The 13130-nt window shown below is 45.9% G+C and overlaps 1 protein-coding gene across 1 annotated transcript; it reads left to right on the forward strand.

The window, feature by feature from the left end:
* Positions 1–1027: 1027 nt before the first annotated feature.
* On the forward strand, positions 1028–12607 carry atp1b2a (ATPase Na+/K+ transporting subunit beta 2a). Its single transcript, XM_084911842.1, has 8 exons — positions 1028–1271; positions 9618–9746; positions 9845–9949; positions 10044–10123; positions 10245–10370; positions 10553–10612; positions 10878–10973; positions 11072–12607. Exons 1-8 carry the CDS (start codon positions 1166–1168, stop codon positions 11234–11236), a joined length of 867 nt encoding a protein of 288 aa, XP_084767968.1. The 5' UTR covers positions 1028–1165; the 3' UTR covers positions 11237–12607.
* Positions 12608–13130: the final 523 nt, after the last annotated feature.

A 13130-nucleotide genomic window follows, 5' to 3' on the forward strand; every position in this document is an offset into this window, starting at 1 on the left:
ATACAGCACTCAGGTGGCCGTGAGATTTGAAACTGGACAGACTACAGTGATACTGGCTGAAGGCTCTGCAGTCATTGGGAGAAGGAGATCCAGCTGTTTTATCTGATCCAGTCATATGATGATAACACATGTTTGCTTTAATGATAAAGCTTTCGTCCTGCAGCTACATCCCACATCTAGACTGGACTGCTGCACTTCTCTCTGGTTGGGCCTTCAACACCCGTCTCTCCATCGCTTCCAGTCAGTCCAAAATGCTGCTGCACGTCTTTTAGCAGGTGCTAAAACACCACTGCAGTTTGGCTAATTTATGTTTATGATTTGTTTTTACCCTTTTAAATGTTATTTTGTCTTTGCTTCAAATACATCACAGTTACTTTTTGGTCCCATAGCTGGCGTACTGCACTGGATCACACCGTACGAACTGTTACTCAGATACAACTTTAAAGAAATAAGACATTTTAAAAACACTTTTTGTAAGAGACTTAATACTTTTTTGACTGTAAGCTGAACACTGAATACAGTCTACGGCAAACATCTACAAACTGAGTAAAGCCAGTGTCACAATGTAACTACATTAAATACATCACACTTCAGTAAAGTCGTAGTATTTAAAAGAAAAACTACAATTTCAGTTTGGATGAATCTGGGTTTATTAATTCTGACGAAATCAGCTGCTCTGTAGTCAGCATCATCATAACTAACACATGCATGTATTTATGAACCTGTAGTATTTGTACACACAGTTTGTGTAGTATATCAGTATAATTATATACTAACCTGTGGTATTTGTAGTATTTGTACTGTTACTGTCATTTCCTCGGGGATTACAGTTCTCGGGTGTTTCTAATAAACTGGCCGTGCGTGATGACGTCTGCTCAGTCGATCAGCTGCTGGTTATGGTACACGTGAGTGACGTCACGGTCACGTTCCCCCTCACGGTCCGGTCTATGATGTCACGGTCTGTCAATCCCGCAGAGGGCGGGGTCTCCTTGCGCCGCGATTGGCGAGCCGGGCGGTGACGTCAGCGGGCGCTGAAGGGGAGGGGTTTATCCCAGAGAGCGAGTGTCCGCGCGCTCCGTCAGCCGCATCCTCGTCATCAGGGACTTGGAGAGCCTCCATCATCACCTCGTCTTTCATCACCTCCATCACCTCCGTCAGCTCCATCATGTCCGGCTCTAAGGAGGACGACCGGAAGGGCTCGAGTGAGTGGCGGGAATTCTTCTGGAACCCGAGGACGCACGAGCTGCTGGGCCGGACCGCCGCCAGCTGGGGTCAGTACCACGGTATCCGTGCGCGTCACCGCGAATCGGTTTGTGTGTTCACGGTATCTGTGCACGCGCACAGCTGATTATTGATAGCTGATCGATCACACGGATCGATCGTGCTAACGGTCCGTTTATCAGCCACACTCTGATTATTGATTGAGCAGAGGGCAGCCGGTTAATCGATAACTAAAGCTGTGGTTTCCAAACTGTGGGGCGGGACCCTCGGGGCAGACGTGACGATGTTTTAGCTCTGAACTGATGTGTTGTATTGATTATAATCAATGAGTATTATATATATAAGCTTTGTTAGCAGAGGGTTTACCTGTGAACACCTGCTGAGGACGGCACTAACACACCTGAGCTCCTGATGTCAGCAGGGTGCTCCCACCTGTCCAGGTGTACCTGCCTGTCACAGGTGAGTTGTTAGATTCGTCCTATTGTCTGCTCCTGGGCTCACTCACAGCAGAGATCACACACAGAGTACTTTAGACCGTTCATATGTTTATAGCACCACAGAACTCTGCACCTCGCCTCCTTTGTCTTTGCACACGTGAGGAGGAGGTGCTGTGAATCTCATTGTACATGCTTACACTGCCTGAGCGTCTGCTTACCTGGATGCATTCAGGTGATCGTCCCAGGCTGTTTCTGATTGGATGAAAGCTCTGTTGGTCTGCACCTCGGCTGTCTTATATGTTTAAATCTGGTTTGTCTCAGACTGAGTCAGCTGCACCTGAAGAGGTGTGTTTGAGGTCAGAAACAGCTGTTTCCAGCTGTTTCCAGGTGTGTCTGTGAGCTCAGAGCTCCATCCTCAGGTGATCTGTTCCACGGTCCAATCAGCTCGCTGTGTCACAGGTGGACTCAGAGATCAATACAGTCACAGACTTCAGTTACTGATAGTCGATGTGATCAAACATCAGGAGGAACGTCTGTCTGATTCTGTTACAGTGAAGGCTGATAACTGATCAGGGCTGATCAATAACCCTGATCAGCCCTGATCGGCTGACTCTCATGACGACCAATACTGAAGCAGTGATGTTGGCAGCCTCTCTCTCTCTGAGTGAGAGTGATGCTTGCTCGCCCTCTGACAGCCATGTCCTGTATGAAGGTCATTCTTTAATGTGTGTGTGTTCAGAGTACCATCCAATCAAACTCGTCTGTTTAATCCAGATTAAGACACACTCTCTCACACACACGCGGGCAGATATGTTAGTGTGCTCCTTAAAGGGACAGTACAACATGTCACTGACTCAGATGGAGGTTGTAGTCACTCTACTGGTCACATGACCATAGGGGGTGGAGACAAAACATCCAGAATAAGGCAGTTAGACCACAGTGAGGTCGCGGTTTTTCAGGAGGGAGCTCGGGAGACGTTCTTGTTAAAATGATCTACAGCTGGTCCTTGAGGGGGTACCAGTGTTATAGAAGGTTCTAGATTATTCTGAAGGGCAACAAGGTGTGTTTGGACAGAGCTGATGGAGTTTCTGTGGAAGGTCTGTAGGAAGGATGGAGGGGTGGTAGTGCTCTGGGTGGAACCAGTCACCTCAGCTTTATTCACACAGTACCGGTTCACAGCAGTGAGACAGCGTTTCTCTCAGCTCCTGTCAGAGGTCAGAGGTCACAGTGAAGAAACACGTCTGCAAGACGTACACACAGCTCTGCTGTCACTTTCAACATAAATGAAGACAGAAAACTAAACAGCAGTGACGTTTGTAGGGTTACTGAAGTTGGGCTGGCTGGTATATAAAACTTCCCTTCATGTCTAAAATTTTCGACATGAAGGGAAGTTTAGAAATCGGCCTGTAATTTGAAAGAGTGTTGGGGTCAGAGTGGCTTTTCTTCATAGCTGGTTGCACAACTGCGTGTTTGAAGGCAGTTGGAACAGCCTGATGACAAGGAAGAGTTCATTAAAAGTAAGATACAGGGTCCAATAGTGGTCAGAGCTTCCTTAATAATGCAGGAAGGAAGAATGTCATGCAGCGTACTGCAGCTTCTCAAACGATCAATTATTTGTTTTAAAGTCGAAAAGGATACGGGCTCAAACTGTTGAAAAACCATAGAGCATTCAGACACCGGGGTTTGGTTAACTGCTGGCAGATATGGCGCCCTTAGTGCTGAGATCTTATCTATAAAGTAATTTCAGAACCTTTCACAGAGAGCTGGGGAGCATCCCTCTGAGCAGCAGAGCAGGGATTAGAAGATTTTAAATATTAGTAATAATTTCTGACAGAAATGAAGCTTTTGCAGTTTGGACAGTCTTCTGATATTTTGATCGGCAGTTATGCAGGATGTCCAGGGACACCTGAAGTTTGTCTTTTTTCCATCTCCTCTCAGCTCGGCGACATTCCCTCCAGAGAGCGCGAGTGGATTCATTCAGCCACGGTTGGTAAGCGGGCTTCAAGCGTTAAGTCCTTAATGGAGCCACAATGTCTGAAATCGAGGAGCATGTTGAAATAAAGGAGTTAGCACATTCATCAACCGATATAGCTGTATTACAGTAGATATCATAAAAAGTAGAGTTAGTAAAGGCCGCAGAGAAGCTGGTGATCCGTACATCCGTAATGCACACGTCCAGACTGGATGACAATACCAGATCAAGCGTGTGGCCTTTAACTGGCACTAGAAGGCATGAGCACATCACCCCTGTCCTCGCTAACTTACACTGGCTTCCCGTCAAATATCGCATTGGTTTCAGAATCCTTCTGCCTACTTTTAAAATTCTAACTAACGTGGCCCCTAGCTACCTAACTGACCTCCTTGATCTGTACAACCCAAGGAGAGCACTAAGATCCTCCAGCCAACTGCTCCTAATGCAACCAAGGTCTCGTTTAACAACCAGAGGTGACCGTGCTTTAGCCATTGCCGCTCCTAGACTCTGGAATAATCTCCCAGTCGAAATCCATACATCGGAATCAATTCAATCCTTCAAATCACGCTTAAAACCACACTTGTTTAACTTAGCTTTTGAAACAAATCACTTTGAATTTCATTGGGTCTGCACTACACCAGCTAAATGCAATTTTAAGTATCATTGTACTATTTGTTTCTTGTTCTGGCCGCATTGCGGTTTTATTGTGAAGCACTTTGATGTACACTAGTCTTTTAAATGTGCTGTAGAAATAAATTTTGACTTGACTATATAATGATGTGCTTTTGATCGCTAGCGACACAGCTATGTTAGCATAACACAGTGAAGCTGGAGGATGAACGCTAACCTTTTTCCACTCAATAACAGTTAGCATGAGGGTTCTCGATGGTTAGAGACAAATGTAATCGCATGGCAGGATGCTGTAAACGGACAAAACTTCAGTCAGGAGAACAACTGAGATAATCCATCCACAATACGAGGCTAGTCATTAATATACTGCAACAACATGGGAATAGAGCAGCTGCCAGAGAATTCAACATTAATGAATCAATGGTACAGAAGTGGAGGAAGCGCAGTTTTTGGCTTTCCGCAATGCTTTCAACCAAAACAGGTGCAGCTAGATGACACCATCAACATGCTCTATCGTGGTAGAGCGGTATAGTCAAAATCTACTGTTGGAAAGTTGAAAGGCTGTCCCAACTTAACTTTTCTGTTTTGGAGGCAGTGAACGCAGCGTACAGTCGAGTTTTAATGGCTCTGCAGTGGCTGCAGTGGTTTCTTTCAGAGTCACGTTTATCGGTGTGTGTGCAAACACATACAAGGAATTTGGTTCCGGTCGATGGTGTCACACAAGCACAACAGTGTAAAACACAACAACATGTAAACGGCACCAACAAAGTAATAATTCTATATACATAAAAAACTGTCAGGGTTCCTGGGTCGGTGACCCAGTGTTTTCAGTTTTGTCACATTTAGGTTATGTTGCCACATCAATGTTCTCACTTCCTGTTTTTCCCCGTGTCAGCTTGTCTCTTGTGTCATTAGTCAGATTATGTTCAGCCCTGTACTCACCTGTTTCCAATCATTGCCATCATTCAACCTGTGTATTTAAGTTCCTCGGTTTCACCAGTTCTTGGTCGTGTCATTGATGTTGATGTTCGTGTGATGTTGTCCTTCCCGTGTGTTCCCTCAGTTCAGTCAGCCATTCAGTGATCCAGCCAGTCAGTGTCTGTTCACCCTCTGTTCATCCACTCCTTATAATAAACCTTCACCAGTCTTCACCTACCTGCGAGTCCTGCGTTTGGGTTCCTTCTTCCTCGCCTCCACACAACGCCTGACAAAAACAGGATTACAGAAATGAATACCACAAAGTGTTTAATGTACAATTATATCTAGCAATGTGAAGCAGTGTGACAGGTCAACTGTTTAGCACGGAGACACCATACCAGACTATGATGGACAGACTCAATGACTGCAGTGTATATTTACAAGCTTCCCTCTTCCGCTTTTTCATGGGTGGCACCTTGTACTTTTCACTCTCCTTTTTCTCCCTCCCTCGCGCTCACACACACATAATGGAAAGGGCAGTGCCACTCATTCTCCCTCCCTACACTACCCATGAGTAGGGATGGGTACCGGTATCTTCTGTCATAAACGGTAGTAACCAGACCGAAAAGCAGCGCACATTTCGGTGCTTTTTTTTCCTGAGCTGTGATACACTTTAGATTCTAGCCAATCACTTTACGTTTCCGAGGATAGTAGGCGGGTCCAGGTACGTACGTTCTTTTAGAGCAGAGCTACAGATTAAAAATGCCCAAGGCGAAGCGGTCAAAGTCTGGCTGTACTTCACAGCAAAATATGCAAACTCAGCAGCAACAAGTGCTTTAAGCTGATACTGTGATACTGTCAAAGGAGGTAACACTTCGAATCTGATGAAACACCTGGCGACGCATAGCGTTTTTTTTAAAAGCCGAGAAATGCGCAGTATTTGATAGCTTGCTGCGAGACCTCACACCGAGCACATCTACTGTGGGTGTGGTGCCTGTTATCGGACCCGGAGTTAGCAACATCCCCCAAAAACCCGAAGAGGAGAGTCCTGGCCCCTAGCCCTGCCAGTGTAGCAAAAGTGATGAGGATGATGATGGCAGCAGCAGCCGTTCTTCTCTGCGTGAGTAGCTTAATGTTGTTCATGTGTAATTTACGTTGAGTAGGCTAACTACGTTATTACATTAATGCATGTAAGGTGAACTAGCAAACACCGTCGTAGCTACATGCGGCTGTCTTCTTGTTTGATGGCAGATGCTCCCTTCACCCTGGACAAAAAGGCTAAAATGACAAAAGAAACAGCTAAACATGAGAGGTTTTTGGACAAAGTTTGTGTTTTTTCCATTGTTTAAGCACTGCTTCCAGCCAAGAGTGATACCATATATGCCCCATAGCTGCAGAAAAGGCTAACATTGTTATCTTTTTACTAAAAAACAGCTGAACATGAGAGGTTTTTGGACAAAGTTGGTGTTCTCCATTCTTTAAGCACCGGTTCGAGCACCGTTTAAGCACCGGCACCATTTCAAAAGTACCGGTTTGGCACCGGTATCGGATAAAACCTAAACGATACCCATCCCTACCCATGAGGCTACATTCTTTAGCGCTATGCCTGTAAAACTCTGCTCATATTGCATCAATATTAAATCATTTTTTGAATAATTTTTAAAATGTTTCTTCACGTCAATATGTGGGCCGCAAGTGGGGATGACATGGACTGCAGGTGACCTGCAGGCCACAAGTTTGAGACCCCTGGCGTAAGGGAAGCATGTATAATGTAAACAGAATTGGTCCTAGCACTGAACCCTGTGGAACTCCATAGTTGACCTTGTGTCTACAAGTCACCAATTTATCTAGACAAATATAACACGGACAGCACTACCTTCAATCTAACAAGGTAGTACAGAGCTCTTAATGAAACATTAGAAAGCTTATCAGACCAAAATAACTGCACAACCTGGCTCAAAGGATGTGACAAGGAAGAGAGAGACCACACAAAGGCTTAATATGCTATAAGATATTTTAATGGAACAAAGTAAAGAAACCTAAAAACAGATTAAGTGGTGCGACATCCATGGCTGAATGCACCATGTCAGGATAAGTTCTCGATCACCCAGGGAAGCATAAGGAGCCAAGAAGGAGACCTGGATGTTCAGTCAGAGTTTCTTTATAACACACTGGGGACTGGCCTACTAAGGTGTGCTGCATCTGAAACTGGGTCAGCTCCACCAACTAGACACCTGACAGAGACAGGCGACAGGAAAGCAAGGCTAGCCCACTGGCTGTCACAGTGAACAGGTAAAACCTCTGTTGGAGTCGCATTCAGGTAGCTGTACAGGGCGTTGACGATGACAACAGTGGGTAGATTATATCCTTAAACTCAGCTACTGCACTTTCAGAAAGACATCTACTGTGATGAAATCAGTGATGGGGGACATACAGGACAGTGATGACCTGTTTGTTCTCCACCAGCTCTCTGCCACTATAGCAGGGCTCTAGACTAACTTTTTGCCAGGGTTGCACCGGTGCGCCTAACTTTTTCAACCGCATCACTTAACACCGCAGTTTTACATGTGCACTTTTGGGGGGGGGGAGGGAATTGAAGTCCATACAGACAATATTGATTTGTAAATTATTAACTAACAAACTTGTGCTTAAAGTGCTTTGTCAATATTGTAGAAAATGTTAAACTTAATCATCATCTCGGCTCCTCTGACGACCTGTTTGCTGCTGCCTGTTGCTGAAAGGCAGTGGGGAGAGGGGACACTTGGGCATTTATTGCAGCATATAATGTGTTTCCTGGATACACTGCTGCTTTTTCAGCATTCACAGATTGATGGCACCGTGTCAGAGCTGGCTATGAATTTCAGACAGATCAGGCCTTAACTTAACAAAAAAGTTATCAATCGTTCTTTTCATCTTTTCTCATTACCCACAGCTACATCCACTCTGTCGGGCCTAGGCTGCTCACTAGGGCTGGGCATCATCACTGATTTCTATAATCCATTCGATTCCGGTTCTCAAAGTCCTGATTCGATTCAATTTAGCCTCAGACAGTCAGAAATATTATAATTCTGATCATTTATCAGTACTGATACATGTGAGACTCCATCAGCATTGTGAACATCACAGCAGATGCCTTTGTGTGAAAGTAACTGAGAATAAAACACAGAAAAACATGAAGGAGATTTTCCTGGTCTGGCTTTTTATAGCAGATAACCTTAAAAATATTCAGCAATTTTGCATAATTTTAAGAAGTTTAAATTTCTTCAGTATTGAACAGCAGAAATTAGGCTTTCTTGTCGGAGGTCATTTAAGTGAAAAAAGAAAAAGACAGCGCTGTAAACAACGGTAGACTGGTGGGTAATAAGCCAATGAATAATGCAGAAAACAGAGATTTGAGACGGGAAACTGTTCCTGAAGCACAGAGAGAGAGAGAGCTGTGCAGGAAGTGTGATTTTATCGTGGTGGAAACAAAACAGCCAAAGTCAGAGGGAATTCATGACGACATTGATCAAATGTGAAGCGCAGTTTGCTGCTTCTTTTGCTGCTGGCTCGGCGAATTTTGGTTGGAGAGAGACAAAACCTGCAGCTCACAATCAGCGCAAAAAGACGTAAACACAGAGCATACCCGACGCATCAGAATCGCTGAGCTCCGACGGCGTGTCCGTCTACGGGCCGTCGGGTGAGAAAGCCGAGAAAGACAAAGCTGATTCTGATGCGTCGGGTCTGTGTTTACGTCTTTGTGTGGATCCGTTAATGAATCGATATCGCTTTATTCAAGCTACTCACCTCTCTCTTCCACCTGCACTTTCAACTGGACCACGGCCAATCAGAGAGGTCCCGCCCCTGACTATCTCTGATTGGTTTAGTCCACGATAGGGGCATACGTGTGTCTGTTGTTGGCCACACGGAGAGTTGCAGAGATTTTTTTTTGTTACCCGAACAGTTGGTTGTACTGGTGCGACCAAATATTTATTTTAGTCGCACCACTGAAAAATTTGGTTGCATTTGCGACTAAATAGGTCGCACTCTAGAGGCCTGCACTCTAGCATCAGGGTCACCTGCAAGTGTTCCCAGGTGTGGATGAGGACGTTTCGTCTGATGAGGAAATGAAGGCTCTCAGTGAGCGTGTGATTCTCTCACCTCTGTCTTCTCTTAGTGGTTGGATGATGGCGGCGAGCCTGAGTCTGCCATAGATATTGTCATGTGACCATCAGAGCCCCTCTGAGGTCAGCTGGAATCAGACGATGGATGAAGAGGAACAGAGGCTGAGCAGATTACAGTACCTCCCCCTCCCCCTTACACCGATGACCTACTTCAGTATGAATCGAGGGGTGGGGGAGGGGCTAAGCACAAGAGGATTATAAAGATGACATTAGAGGAGGGAACGGGGGAGGGGCATGCTGTGCTCTGAGTAACCATGGTATCACCTCCCTCCACAGGGCTGATCCTGCTCTTCTACCTGATCTTCTACCTGTGTCTGGCGGGCATGTTCGCCTTCACCATGTATATCATGCTGCTCACGCTCGACGACTACAAGCCCACCTGGCAGGACCGGCTGGCCACTCCAGGTGAGGACACACCCACAACAGAGAGGGGCGGGGTTTATCAACAGAGGCTCATGAGGCTCAGCTATGATTGATTAGCGCTGACCTGCTTCCTGTTTCAGGGATGATGATTCGCCCAAAGGGAAACCAGCTGGAGATCACCTTCTCCACCTCAGACACCGAGAGCTGGGACGGCTTCATCCACAATCTCAACTCCTTCCTGTCCCGTAAGAGCCCCGCCTCTTTAACCACTTATCAATATAACTGAAAGGTTACCTGCCCACTTACCTGTCACACCTGTGTCTGTACCTGTGTCTGCAGCGTACGACGACAGCTATCAGGTTCAGACCAACGATGAATGCACACCTGACGAGTACTTCATCCAAGAGGACAGCGGAGAGGTATGCCTGTCTGACCTACACCTGTCTGTTTGACCTACACCTGTCTGTCTGACCCACACCTGTCTGTCTGACCCACACCTGTCTGCCTCACCTACACCTGTCTGACCTGCTCTCTCTGCAGGTGAGGAACAATCCCAAACGTTCCTGTCAGTTCAATCGGACGATGTTGGAGGAGTGTTCGGGGGTTTTGGATCGTTTCTATGGTTACGACAAAGGACAGCCCTGCATCCTCATCAAACTGAACCGGGTATGACCTCTGACCCCCATGTTAAGCCCAGTTACAGTCTAGTGTTACTGCAATGAAAATGATTTTGCCAGAGGAGGAAGTGCTTCCTGTCTGTAGGTTTCAGAAAGCGGCCAATCAAAAGAGACTTTTAACCTCAAACCCTCCAATGACATTCTCACGAGCTGTTCTTCTACCTGCTGCAGGTGATCGGGATGTTACCGGGGAAGGAAAGACAGTCTCCTTATGTCACCTGTGCAGCAAAGGTCTGTAAACCTGTCTGTCTGTAAACCTGTCTGTCTGTCTGTGAACCTGTCTTCATCTCACCTGTGTCGTCTCCATCCTCAGAGGTACAGAGTGGGTGAAAATGAGTGGGTAAGACCAGCAGACCAGGAAGTAGATCATGATAGAGTCCCTTAGTGCCTCCATCACAGAATCACAGCAGAGTTACGTGTTAGTAACCTCCAGTTACAGGTTATTGAAGCGTATTGACGACCAATCAGAAGTATTGATCAGTGTGTTTGTGTGCAGAGGGAGGACAGCGACAAGATCGGACTTCTGGCTTATTATCCTCCTAATGGGACCTTCAACCTCATGTACTACCCGTACTACGGCAAGAAGGCCCAGGTACTCGCTCAGTATTCACTCAGTGCACACTAAGGTACATGCTCAGTACACACAGAGTACTGTACTAATACTGACACGCGATGTGTTTACTGTCTCAGGTGAACTACACTCAGCCTCTAGTGGCCGTGAAGTTCCTGAACGCCTCTCTGAACACAGACATCAACGTGGAGTGTAAAGTGACCTCCAACACGCTCGCCGCCGGCAGTGACAGGGACAAGTTCGCCGGACGCGTCTCCTTCAAACTCCGAATCAACGACAAATAGACACACACACTGACACAGACACACACACACAGAAACACACACAAACACGTGAAAGCTGCACTCATCCAGATGTTTCCACTTCCTGTCACAGCCTCACACTGACCAGCTGTATTTTATATTTCCATGTTGTGTTCACTGACCAAGGTCTTGATGCATTCACTGACCATGATGACGATGCGTTCACTGACCAGGGTCATGATGCGTTTACTGACCATAATCATGATGCATTCAGTGACCATGATGATGATGATGCGTTCACTGACCAGGGTCATGATGCGTTTACTGACAATGGCCACGATGCATTTACTGACCATGATCGCGATGCGTTCACTGACTGTTTAAAGTGTCTATTTCTCAGTGGATTCCCTGGTAGTTGTAAACACACAGTTTCTTTCTCTGATAGGACCCTTCGGTGCAGCTTTAACTCAGACACACCCACCCTCAAACCGACCAATCAGCACGCACACATAGTTTGATGTCACTGCCACTGGAGGCCGGTGACAGGCCAGTGTTCACCTCCATGGTGGATCAGTCTGCATGAATCAAAGAGAGAATTATTGATCCCTTAATGTACACTTTATTGATTGTTTATTTATTTGTTTGTTTACGACGTGTTTGTTTACACTGACATTCTTTAACTAAAGTCAGAGATGAGACATGTGAACACAGAAACACTCTGACATCGACCAATCACAGTAATTAATGACCTCATAGTCAGGTGACTGATCAATCAGCCAGTCTGGAGTCAGATCTCAATTCTCTGATAATGAACCACATCTTCTACATCATTCCCAGTCCAGAAACCACAAACCAGTTCACTAACTGGTTTGTCTTATCGGCCATGATAAATGTCTCCTCGTTTGTTGCCACGGAAACAGCTGAACTCACAGCCAATCGGAAGCTAGCTTTAGTTTCCATTCCCGCAGCTTTAGTGTGATGATGTCACCTCGTTTCTTCTTTTCCTTTTTGTGTGGCTGCAGCTGATTGGCTCCTTAGTTAGAAAATCAATTAGTGCTCACCTAGGTGAGTTAGGTTAGTTAACGAGGTAGGAAGTCGTTAATGTTTGCTTTTGTTTGTTATTTATTTCTTTGTGTGTGTGTTTCTGTTTCCACCATGGGACTGAGCATGACAACACACACACACACACACAGTCAGTGTCCTCAGCTCCGTCGGGGAAACACCCCCACTTACCTGTACTCCTGTCCACCAATTGTCTTCCTTTAAAGAAAGGGCCTGGCCAATCAGAGGTTCCTGCTGTATGATGTCATCTACTGTTACCTGCTTGTAACTGGTTGATTTCTCCTGCCTGAAAATGTCCTTGTGTTCAAACAGCGAATAAAAAAAAGCAAGAAATTAAACAACAAAAAACTATTTATGTGTATTTCATTGGGGGGGGGGGGGGTCTCCTGGATGCAGTGAACACATCACTGCATCACCTGTGCAGTGATGTGTTCCTGAGGATGTTGTCATGGAGACGAGCATCTTCCCGGAGGATGGGTGAGTTTTCTGTCAGTGCTGAGACTGTTTCATGTGTTTTACATAAGAGCCTCAGTTATATAAGAGCATGAGTTATAGACAGAGGTGAGCCGTGAGCCCTCTGCTGGTCACAGCCATGCATCACAACCAGACGGCCCATAATAACTACATGTCACTGTGACCATTCAACACTGCCACCTGCTGACAACCCTGCAGTACTGCGTCTTCTTCACAAACAACAAAGACTTTGATATAATGTTTTTAAGACAGTAGTGTATCCATGGTTACCATGACTGTGTAGCCAGGTATGATGTGAGTGCCCCTCGAGGCCTGGAGTTCGACACCTGTGTGCTGAAGTTGACAGGGTAACCACACATCCTGTAGTCAAACAGGTTACATGAACAGCTACCTGTAGTGA

This window comes from Perissodus microlepis, chromosome 3, assembly GCF_051167445.1.
Source record: "Perissodus microlepis isolate ML-2025 ecotype Zambia chromosome 3, ASM5116744v1, whole genome shotgun sequence".
Classification (NCBI taxonomy): Eukaryota; Metazoa; Chordata; class Actinopteri; order Cichliformes; family Cichlidae; genus Perissodus; species Perissodus microlepis.

Excerpts from the sequence above, each read along its gene's own strand:
- atp1b2a (XM_084911842.1), top strand. The coding sequence starts at position 1,166 with ATGTCCGGCTCTAAGGAGGACGACCGGAAGGGCTCGAGTGAGTGGCGG. Across the intron at positions 10,124-10,244 it reads TCCAAGAGGACAGCGGAGAG|GTGAGGAACAATCCCAAACG; the intron begins GTATGCCTGTCT and ends CTCTCTCTGCAG. Across the intron at positions 10,371-10,552 it reads TCCTCATCAAACTGAACCGG|GTGATCGGGATGTTACCGGG; the intron begins GTATGACCTCTG and ends TACCTGCTGCAG.